The sequence below is a fragment of the Gopherus evgoodei genome, chromosome 6 (assembly GCF_007399415.2).
Source record: "Gopherus evgoodei ecotype Sinaloan lineage chromosome 6, rGopEvg1_v1.p, whole genome shotgun sequence".
NCBI lineage: Eukaryota > Metazoa > Chordata > Testudines > Testudinidae > Gopherus > Gopherus evgoodei.
Genome location: NC_044327.1, coordinates 131598177 through 131608748, shown reverse-complemented (window position 1 = coordinate 131608748; position 10572 = coordinate 131598177). Strand labels below are relative to the sequence as shown.

Here is a 10572-nt window from a genome sequence, read left to right as displayed (position 1 = left end):
TGGGGTTTCTACAGCAGTGCTTGTGTTACAGAGCTGGAACACTGGTCACCAGCTGAGGAATGGTTTTTAAGGAGAAATCATTAAATGTGTTAAACAGGCATTATGTAGAGCTGGGGATTTCCAGGGCTGCCACTCCAAATCTTCAGCTCTGCTACAGCCTGCCTGGATAAGTTTCTGTCCATGCTTCCCTGCACGTTTGGCAGGAGGGAAAAATAAACCCATTCACCCTGTCCCAGTGTTGTTGGGAATCTTCTGCTTTTGTGAATCTTTGCGTGCACATAAGGCAGCATTCATAAAACAGGCTGGCTCTGTTATGCATTTGAGTATTAATAAATATTGTCTTTTTCAGGATTATTATGGAATTACATTCCCTGCTCCTGCAACCTTGACAGGCAGAGATGGGAGCCTTGCTAACAACCCATACTCAGGTCAGTACTAAGTCAAGATGAGGATGATGGTTGAATAGAAGCATTGGTTTCTGAACATAGGGCATGCTGCTGTGGCCAAAGGAGCAATCCAGGCCTTCTCTCTACAGGCAGCTTAGCCAGCCAGTCCAAACTAGTCAGACAAGCAGGAATTGTAAGTGGCCACATTTCAGCTTCTGACAATTGATTTCCTTAAGATATTAACAGGAATATTCAGCTAATATCTACTCCATACATGAGTCCTAGCATACGAAAGAGGGATTTAACTTCCAAATTGTAGTCCATCCCAAAGTCAATACAAGGTTGTTCCTTATGGCACTGTGTCTGGGTTTAGATGACTCAACTAATAGAACTTTTGCTACTGGGAAAGTATCTGCAGCCTATAACTCTTCTTCTTGGCATTCAGCCTCCTTTGGTCAGTGTCAATCTGTTACTCTTGGTTAGACCCTTTCAGACTTCTCTAAATGCCTCTCTGACTTCATTCCATTCCATTGTTACTGTTTGTATTGTGGTGGCACCTGCAGGATCTCTGCCTCCACCCCCCTAGAAATTGATGATCGCGCTACCTTGAAGGCTGTCCCCAGGACACAAGTGTGGTTAGGTTTCTTGTTCGGATTGCCTGGCGCTACTAGAAGGCCTCTTCTGGGCTAATAATTAAATTTCCCTTCCTACATTTTTAATTAGTTGGCCTCAGATGCAAGCCTGGCTTTCCTGGCCTTGGTGCTGTGAAGAACCAGAGATCTAACCGGTCATGCGTGGCAAATAGAGACCTTGCAGTGACTTGCATGTTTTTGTCAAAGGCCTTAATTCCTTTAGCCCAGGCGATGTTGCTAGCCAGGTTAACTTCTGGGAGACTGGTAGTTGAACCCAATGAACTGTTTGGTTTGGCCACCCAGAAGTATTGTTATCTCCATTTTGTCAGTGGGATAACGGAGGCACAGAGAGTTCTCTCTTGGCCAGGGTCATGCAGTGAGTTGCTGGAATGGAACCCAGGAGTCCTGACTCTCAGTCCATGCTCTCACCCTCTTGACTGTATCACAAGCCCGGCCCTTGACAGTTTTTGCCAATGCTGGAGAGCTGAGAAAGCCAAGGATGAGAAACAACCTTTCTGAAACAGTTGATGGCTTTTCTTGCAGGTGATGTGACAAAATTTGGCCGCGGGGATTCTGCCTCCCCTGCTCCCGCTACCACCCTGGCTCAGCCACAGCAGAATCAGACGCAGACTCACCACACCACTCAGCAGCCCTTCCTAAACCCTACGTTGCCCCCAGGATACAGCTACACGGGGTTACCATATTATGCCGGCGTGCCAGGAGTACCCAGTGCATTCCAGTATGGGCCCACCATGTTTGTAAGTCATGGGAACCAAACCTTACCCCATTAGCTGCCCTCTTTGTGCTTCTCGAGCTTTGCCTAGTGCAGTCCTGGCCCTTTAAAGCTCCCCCTGTCCTGCAAGGCATTTCTGGTGAAATAAGGCTCAGCTTACATGTGGAACTTCTTCTCTTGTATGGCAACTTGGCAAGCAACGTTAAAGCTTGACATCCAAGTTTGTCATCCGCTCTGTGGCTTCCATGTAAAATGATATTGTCCGTGCAGGACTGGAGGAACTTTAAAGGGCCAGGACTGTAATATTCTAACTTTATGTAGGCAATGGTGAGTGGTATAGAGATACAGCAGAGAATGTTGATCAGAGTCAAAAACTGTTTGGGGTTGTGGGGGGAGAGCAGGGGAGGAGGTGATGGTTCATCCAGGAATTACAAATTTGAGCCCAACTGTATTATAGCAGCCCATGATGGCTGTTGGAGAGGGAGGCAGAAGCTGAGTCAGTGGCGTGGGAGAGGCTGGAGAAATCAGTTAGCGGGAAGAGGCTTTGGGACACCAGTGGGGTGACTGGGAGGCAAGAGGTTCCCTGGGAGGAGAAGGTGGTAGAGGGATAAGTGCAGACAGTGTCTGTACAAGGCTTGGATCCAGGCTTTGTACTTTTTTATTATACAAAATAAATACTAGGCTCCCTGAGTTATGGGGCTGTAATCTCACCGGTGTGTTTGGGTGACTCTGGTTTGCGATCTCCAGACTCTTGAGGGAATTCATTGTTCACTGTTGTTTTTATAAATGTATAAAACAGGCACGTTTCTTGGGGTGAAGATAACTTTGCTCTGTAATTGATAGGTAATCTTGTATCTAAGCTTGGAAGATACTGTCCTCATTTTACAAGAGGGGTAAACTGAGGCAGAGAAGCTGTCACTTTCACAAGGCTGTACAGCAGTCAGGGTTGGAAGCTGGAGTAGAACTCATGGCTCCCAGCCCCATGCTCAGAGCACTAGATCTCAGTGCTCTGAGGTACTGCAAAAGGAATCAAGGATCTCCTGACACTTTAAAGGCCTCTGTTTCACAGCTGGGAGATGCAGCACAGTGAGGCCAGCGGAGCCATGGGATGAGCTTCCCCACTAGATGGCAGTGGAAACTGGCTTTTATGCTGTTTTCTATCTGAGCATGCCTTTTGCCTCCAGGTACCTCCAGCCTCAGCCAAGCAGCATGGCGTCAGTTTGAACACCGCTTCCACCCCGTTTCAGCAGCCAAGTGGTTATGGACAACATGGTTATGGAGCAGGTAAGGTTACTCCAGCAGACTGTGCATCTGTGCCGTTCAATGTCCTCAGACTCACTGTAGCCCCATGTCTTGTCCACACTGGCAGGTTATGATGACTTAACGCAGGGAACGGCAGCTGGAGACTACAGCAAAGGAGGCTACAGTGGGTCATCTCAAGCACAAAACAAATCTGCTGGCACTGGACCTGGGAAAGGTAACAAATAAAGGGATCTGAGGTGCACATAAGCACTTCAGATCAGGGATCTTGCTGGGCAAACTCCTAGTATTCCCAGTGTCAGGTCAGCATGACGACCAGCTCTCAAATGGGGTGAGTCCAAAGCTGTTTCTCCATCTCTCATGTTCAAAATGCTTTTAATGTTCCAAACGTTCCTTCTAAGCCAATGGCTGAATTTTGTGTAAGGAGCTGAGTGGCTGAAGTCCAGCTTTCCTCAGTTACACAGAGAAGAAACAGCAAACCGTTACCTCTGCCAGCTGGAAGCTAATGTTCAGTTTTGGTGGAGGGATAGTGGCACTTTGCCGACGCCAGCTCCCTGATCCCAGAGCAGCTGTCTCTTTGCAGAAATAGTTACCAGTTAAATCATGAATGTTATTTACATTCATGATTAGGCTCGAGAATCAACACCCTTTGAGGTGAAGGGGGCAAGTCACAGCTCTGAGTTAGTGTTCCAGGCTCTCTGGAGACTCAGTCACTGATAGCATCCATTCATACCTAGAATGCTTTCTTTGCATACCATAAGGGCTAGAACATTGATTTGTTTTGTTTTATATGAAAGCTTAAACTCTGCAGATGCTAGTGGGACCACTTGAGAAATGTACAGTGACCCCTTGGCACCAACTAATCCAACCCTGACTTACATAAATACTGGCCAGAAAAATCTTCCTCAGCCCAGCTGCTCAGTACCTATATCCTCAGTCTTGTTGTTCACATATCTGAGAGCAGTGGAAACCCAGCCAGCCCAATCCTTTCATTCATCGGCTAGAGACTTTGATCTTTGTTTCTTGCATAAGTGAAACGGCTCAAGGTGGGAGCCATGATTCTAGTTCAGACTGGGAACGAACGGCCATCTCCCAGCTGGTGATCAGTCTCCTGCTTGGTTCTGATCCTGCCACGCTAGCTGGTTCAGCCACTGTGGACCAGGGAACCACACAGCGTCTTTTAATGAGCTCCTTAATTTGAGGGGAACATTGACTTCTCTTGATCTAAATAAATGTTAAGTGCCTTAGGATAGTGGTCTCACGCCTGATTTATAAAGGGAGCTCAGGAAATAGGCCTTTGCACTTTCTTTTGACTCCTAATGTGGGGAATTGTAGAGGGCCTGGGATGGTATGGGAGGGAAGGGCACACCCCAGCCAGGAGTAGCCTCATTTGATATAGTGGAGGGGTGACAGAGGATGCAGACAACAGCCAATGAACATAATGGGGATCCCAGGAGCAAGGAAAAGGAAGATTCAGGTTGGGTTGCCTTTGGCTCTTGCGTTGTCAGCGGCTTTTTGTTTTCCAGGTGTTTCTGTGACCTCAAGTAACACAGGTGTGCCTGATATCAGTGGCTCAGTCTATAACAAGACTCAGGTGAGGAGCTATGGCCCATTCTTTCTGAGAAGCATGAACATGCCCTCCTCCCTCCTGTGCCCCAGGGTAAGGTGGTCAGATCACTGGCCAGTGTCATTTCAGCAGGACTTGTCCTCTCAGAGAGCCTCTTGGCCGCTGGTGATTTCTCAGCCCCATTCCATGGGGTAATCCCAGACTCTGGCCTTTCTCCAGCATTCACTCCACTTGATTTAAAGAGGACTTCCAAGTGTCTCATTTGACACCACTGCTCTTCTCCATCCTTAGCCTGCTCTTGCCATGCTGACTCATGACACAGGCTGTTAATGTGGAAGCAAAGATTCCCACATTATTGCCTAACTTCTGTTGAGTCCTGAGATGCTTTTAAAATGCAGTATCCCAAATGTTTTAGGGCTGCATTGTCCTAACACAGGGCCATAGCATCATCTCGAGAGAGGCTGGACTGTGTGGACAAAGACAAATCTATAATTATGGCCATTGACTTCCTCTGTTCCTTTTGGGCTGTGTGCGCATTGATACCAGATCACTGTGTCTTCCACCCAGTGCCGTTGTCTTGTGGCTGTTTGTGGTGCAGCTAGTCTCCCTTTGAGAAGCTGTGGAATGCATGGGGTTAAATACTAATTCCTGATTCCACTCTGGAGTGTGGAATCTCTGTGCCCTTTTGTAAGGGCATTAGGGTGGGGATCCATATAGGTATTGCTGTCTACCCGGGATCTGCTCCTGCATTTCTGATGAGCGGGGCTGTACACTCTCTGAACAAAGGCACCTGGGTCTAAAGTCTGCTGCTTAGCACCAGACATGAGGGGTTGGGGACTTGAAGCAAAACTCCTGCTGTGACCTCTTCTGCCATTTTTACTGAGCAGCCCTGACTGGCTTAAATATTTCCTGACTTTGTCATGAGCAAATTGATTGCTAAGAACTAGTTGGTTTTTTTTGCTGGTCTGCTGCATTGTATAGAATGTGCATGAATTTCCTGCCTATGGGGAAGCCAAGAGGCCATCTTCTACTGTTAACAACAGGCACAATTTAGAGTCTGTCAATGGATCATTTAATCTTGGGTCATGGGCAATTACTGCTTGTTTGTGGTCATACTCACATTGTACTAGGGACTTTCTAAACACTTAAGAATGGCTTCTGCTCTGAGGAGCTTGCAGTCTAAGGACTAACCAAGTAGACAGATCAGAGAAAGTGAAATCGCAATGAGCAATTGATAGCCAAGTCAGCCGATTCAGTCCAGGCAGCACAGCAGTGTGCCTTTAAGAGGAAAGGGAACACTTGATTTTAAATATCTAGCTAAAGTGCTGATGTGTATTGGATCTGGATTGGTAAAGAGTTAGTTTTCTTTGTTCAGGCAACTCTTGCCCTTGTTCGGTCACCCAAAGGGTGCTGAGGAAAATGTCTAACTGCTTCCCTGTTGCCTCAATGCAGACGTTTGACAAGCAGGGATTCCATGCTGGCACACCGCCTCCTTTCAGCCTGCCATCTGCTCTTGGATCCACTGGGCCACTGAACCCTGGTGCTGCCCCAGGTTATGCTCCAGCCCCGTTCCTGCATATCCTGCCTGCACATCAGCAGCCTCATTCCCAGATGCTGCATCACCACCTTCAACAAGATGGGCAGGTGAGTCTGTCAATCCCTGGTGCCTTTCTGAGGCTGCTCCTCAAAGTAACTAGATGACCATCAGCCAGAGAGCGTGTCCAAACTGATCCCACTCATCACAGATACTCAGTCCTGTTCCTTTTGGTTCTGCCCACTGGCAAAGTACCTCGCGAGCTAATACAGACTAAACTGCCATGTAGCCTTGAGAACAGCATCTTCCCTACCCTACCCAAGAGGCTAACGTGGCTTTGTGGCAGTTTTCCCCCTCGGTGCACACAATCTCAGCGCAGAGGCGGGCAGCTCTAGCAGCCAGCAGAGACTGCTACTTTCCTTTCCTGGGCAGGTCACGGAGATGTTTACAACCATCTTAATTGTTCTGTAACAATAAAAGAAATACAGCTAGCAGCAAAATAAGCCTTCTCGCCAGCTTCCCTAGTATCTCTGGTGGTTTTGCATTCATTACCCTTCATCTGGTAATGTCTCTTGAAAAATATGCAGAGTTTGCTTTGTGTCTGAACATAACAAAATATTTCCCCTGTCCCTGGATGTGTCTGATATCTTACACCTGTGCACCCTGGTGTCCCAGCCCTCCCTGGGGGAACCTCCTTGCCCATCCAGGTTCTGGCCATTTTCCTTCACTCTCCATGTTTTTACATGCCTCTTCTAATTCGTTTTCCGCAGTGTGGCTTATTAGCCAGAGAAATCATGGACTTAGCTCAGGTCATGCAGCTGGTCACATTCTTGATCTAGAGTTGGCTGGCATTGGGGTCAGCCACTTGGATGATTTTCCTGGATCATGGGCCAATCATTGCCTCCTGCTGTTTGAGTTTGGGGTACACCTTTCTTTTTAGGGTGGGGAATGTGTTTTGTTCCTCTGCCCCAAGAGACTCATGGAACTGGAGCGTTCCCAGAGGGCACTGAGGGAAGGAGGCTCTGTTCCTTTGACAGGCTACTCTGTCAATGATTAGGTAGGCTTTAATAAGTCTTTCACCCCCTACCATCACCATAGTGACCCGAAGTGTCCCAAGCCTTAGATTTGTCCTCCTAGGTTATCTTGGTTAACAGATGATCAGCAAGAGAGGAGGTCGCTTGGGTGTCAGCTGGGGAAGTCAAGCTGACTGCATCAAAGATTTTTAAAAAGAACTTTTATTGTGAGTGGTCAGGAGGCAGAGAGGGAAAGGTGTCTCTGCTCCACTCACTCTCAGTCAACTGACTTGTTTCAGATCGTGGACAGCTTGGTTAATCCAGTTCTACTCGGCTAAGTCGAGTTCCTCGTCTTCTGAGGAAACAGCTAGTAGTTCTGTGCTGAAAGTCACCTAGACTGGGGATGGGTTGTCTGCGTTCTAGGAGGCAGGACAGTATCGTGGCAGCAGAGGACAAATGCTGCAGCATCTCAGCTTGAGTGTCCGCCTGTAATGCATGTTGAGGTGCTAAGAGAACTTGACACCACGACCTGTGCTCTGGGCACATAGATGCATGGACTCTCAGACTGGAAGGGACCTCAAGAGGTCGAGTCCAGTCCCCTGCCCTCATGTTCTTCCTGACTGCTGAAGGCCAGTGCTAGTGGAGATTGGTGTTTTCCAAGCAGATATGGGATGGCCTCAAGGCCAGTTACATCACGTGACACAGCCAGAATGACGGTCATCCAGAGTTGACTCCTCCTTTTGGGGTTCGGGTTGTTGTAAAGGTTGTGGCAAAATGATTCTCAGAGCATCCAGATGCTTTGACTCTCTGGAGCTGTAGAAAGCTGGGTACTGGCCATGCCCTCAGTGTGCAGTTTCAAGGTATCTCTTCCATGCAATAGATGATGGCTCCCAGCAAATCACTTCAGCCATGTCCTTGCAGCAGCTGTGGCAGGCAAGAACGTTTTCTGGCTGAAAAGAGGCAGTGAGGCGGCTGGCTGCCTTGCCCCAGATGGGGCAAGCCTTGTGGAAATGAGCTTACTCAGCACTTCTGCCATGTGTTCCCGATGGGATCTGCTTTCACTGTTGATGGATTTTGTTGAGGCCTGGGGCAGTGTGATGCTGGAATACTCAACTCTTCCTCCACTGGGGGGGCCAAGGGACACCATTTCCCTGCTGTAACATAAGACCTTGCTGCTTTCAAAGGCCATTCCCAGGGCTGCTGAGAGGATGGATGGGGCAGGCAGGTCTTTCACTGCTCCAAGCTAATAAATGCAGTGTGCTCCCTGAGGCTTCAGGATTAGGGAACCAGCCATGATGGCTTCTGATCTGAACATGTGCTCCCTTTTCATTTCTTTCCAGGGTGGATCTGGCCAGCGCAATCAGCCAAGCACCATGCAGCAAAAGTCTCAGGCTACCAAAACCGCCTATGGCACTTCTCCATACTGGACAAACTAAAACCGAAACAAGGAGGCAGGGGGAGACTGAAAGAAGAAAAAGTTGATGCCCATTCCTGGAACTATTAGGAGAAAAAGTAACTGCTCAGCCAAACGTCTGTGCGGGGAGAACTGCAGCCAGCCATCCTTCTGTGGTGCTCACCTGCTCCCTCTTTGAGTTGCTGTTGTATGTAATATATTTATGTATGTATTTGTAAATGTAATAGAGCCTAAATGTGGTTTCTGCATCTTTGCAGCCTGTTTTATTTTCTTTGTAGGGAGAATTAATTATTCACTTCCATTCTGCACCAGAGCATCTTCCTTTGTTTTTGTTTTTGTTAAGCTCTAAGGGCTTTATAATCTGTCAAAAGACAAACTGTGCCATTTCTGTTGAAGAAGGAGCCCATTTATTTAACGCAGTTCTTAATTCAGGCAGATGAGAAGGCCTGGCCCAAAAGACAAATCAGAGGTTCTGTCTCCTGTTGGTTTGATTTTTTCCTTTCAGATGTAGCCGTTACTTTTTTAAACTGTTTTGTGGGCCCTCTCCCTCCTTTTGTCCCCATCTCCCCCCACCGCTGCTGGTGTGGAAGACACTGTCTTGTGGACAGTTTTGTTACCATGGCCACGAGCTGCAGCAGCATCTTTTTATTTCACAATTTTTAAATAAATAAATAAAAAATTGACAGGGTTTTTTGTTTCTCTAGCAAGAGACGTTGGATGGCTCAGTCAGTGTGTCCTGGAACCTCCTTTGCATCATTAGAGGCAAAACTTATGTAGCGGTTTCTTAAATAAAAATATAAGCTCTCTCTTGTTCTTCTTCGTGCCCCAAGCTGCCCCTGCCCGGGATACCCAGAGCTAATGGATGGAAACTTCATTACCCTGCCCCATTTTTTTTTTTTTTTTTAATTTTTTTTAAGACTGATGGAGGAAGCTCTTGGTCCTTCCTGTCCTGCACCAGTGTGGTGAATGTTTTAGAAGTTTCATTTCTTTTTAGCCCTTACTCCACCTAATAATAAAGATCTGAGCGTATAACTGGTGTTTGCTGTCTCCATTCACAAAAACTCAAGGAGCAGCTGCTTTCTAAACCCCTTCCCATTCCCTCTTCTGCAGACAGTGGGATGAGACCATCAGCATGGCTGAGGGGTTTTGGGAGAAAGGGGTGTCTGTGCCTTCCAACTGCCTGTTTCGAATTGAGTAGCAAGCTGGATCCCTGCTAGTTGAGCCTAGTGGGTGTAAAGGGAGTTTGGAGGGGGCATGGTGAGATCTATGCACCTCATCCTGGAACTGTTTAGCTGGCTGGAGCCTATTACCCTGCAGCCCCATGCAGTAGATGGCCATCAGGCTGGTTCTCTCCTTAGCATTCTACTCCCCCAGAAATGTAGTGGTGTTGATACAGCTGTTGGGTTTTAAAAAACAGCGTCCAGGGATCAATCTTCCTTTAATCAGAGGGACAAATGCAAAAGTGGCTTCAGGTGCCACCACATGCAGTGATACCTCTAGCCCAGTCTGCATGTACTGAAGACGGGTAAGGAAGGATAGAGAGGAACTGCCTTCCAATGCTCTTTTTAAAGAAAGAAAAAAGGACAGTGGGGCTGAAGTTTCAGGGAAATGAAGGGAGAGGTGAAGTCACCAGAAAGGTGACTGGCTCCTTTCAGAGTGGGGATCAGTACTGACATCTTTCTCCCATCCTAGGGTGTGGAAGAGCAGTTTCCTCTGCCCCAGAGTCTAATGCAGATCTTAATGTTGCCTTCAGCTCGTATCAGAGCAGCCTCTGCGGGCTGTAGTTCTACGCAGAGACTTGCCTAACTCCTAAAACGCAAGCTTGCCATAAACTGAATATGGCCAGAGTAAGCAATGAATATAGAAGACTTACCTACCTACTGAAAATGGCAGCAGGTTATCTTATCTTGGAAAATGGCGGTCAGCCAAATGTCCTGGCAAGGTTAAGCTGCAAAGCCCCCCAGGTGGTCCAAAGTGGGCCGCCTTTGCCTGTACCTTTAAAGCCACTGATGACCACTATTGAGTGTGTTCTG

At 47.6% G+C, this 10572-nt stretch overlaps 1 protein-coding gene across 4 annotated transcripts in view; it reads left to right on the top strand.

The window, feature by feature from the left end:
• UBAP2 (ubiquitin associated protein 2) overlaps positions 1 to 9345 on the top strand; it is a 145986-nt gene extending 136641 nt beyond the window's left edge. For all 4 annotated transcript variants that reach the window (XM_030565760.1, XM_030565759.1, XM_030565758.1 and 1 more), the window contains 7 exons: positions 350 to 428; positions 1562 to 1776; positions 2936 to 3035; positions 3121 to 3228; positions 4538 to 4605; positions 6031 to 6222; positions 8466 to 9345. In XM_030565760.1, the coding sequence (XP_030421620.1) occupies positions 350 to 428; positions 1562 to 1776; positions 2936 to 3035; positions 3121 to 3228; positions 4538 to 4605; positions 6031 to 6222; positions 8466 to 8561 (858 nt within the window). In that variant the 3' untranslated portion in view covers positions 8562 to 9345. The remainder of the gene's footprint in view (positions 1 to 349; positions 429 to 1561; positions 1777 to 2935; positions 3036 to 3120; positions 3229 to 4537; positions 4606 to 6030; positions 6223 to 8465) is intronic.
• The last annotated feature ends 1227 nt before the right edge of the window (positions 9346 to 10572 follow it).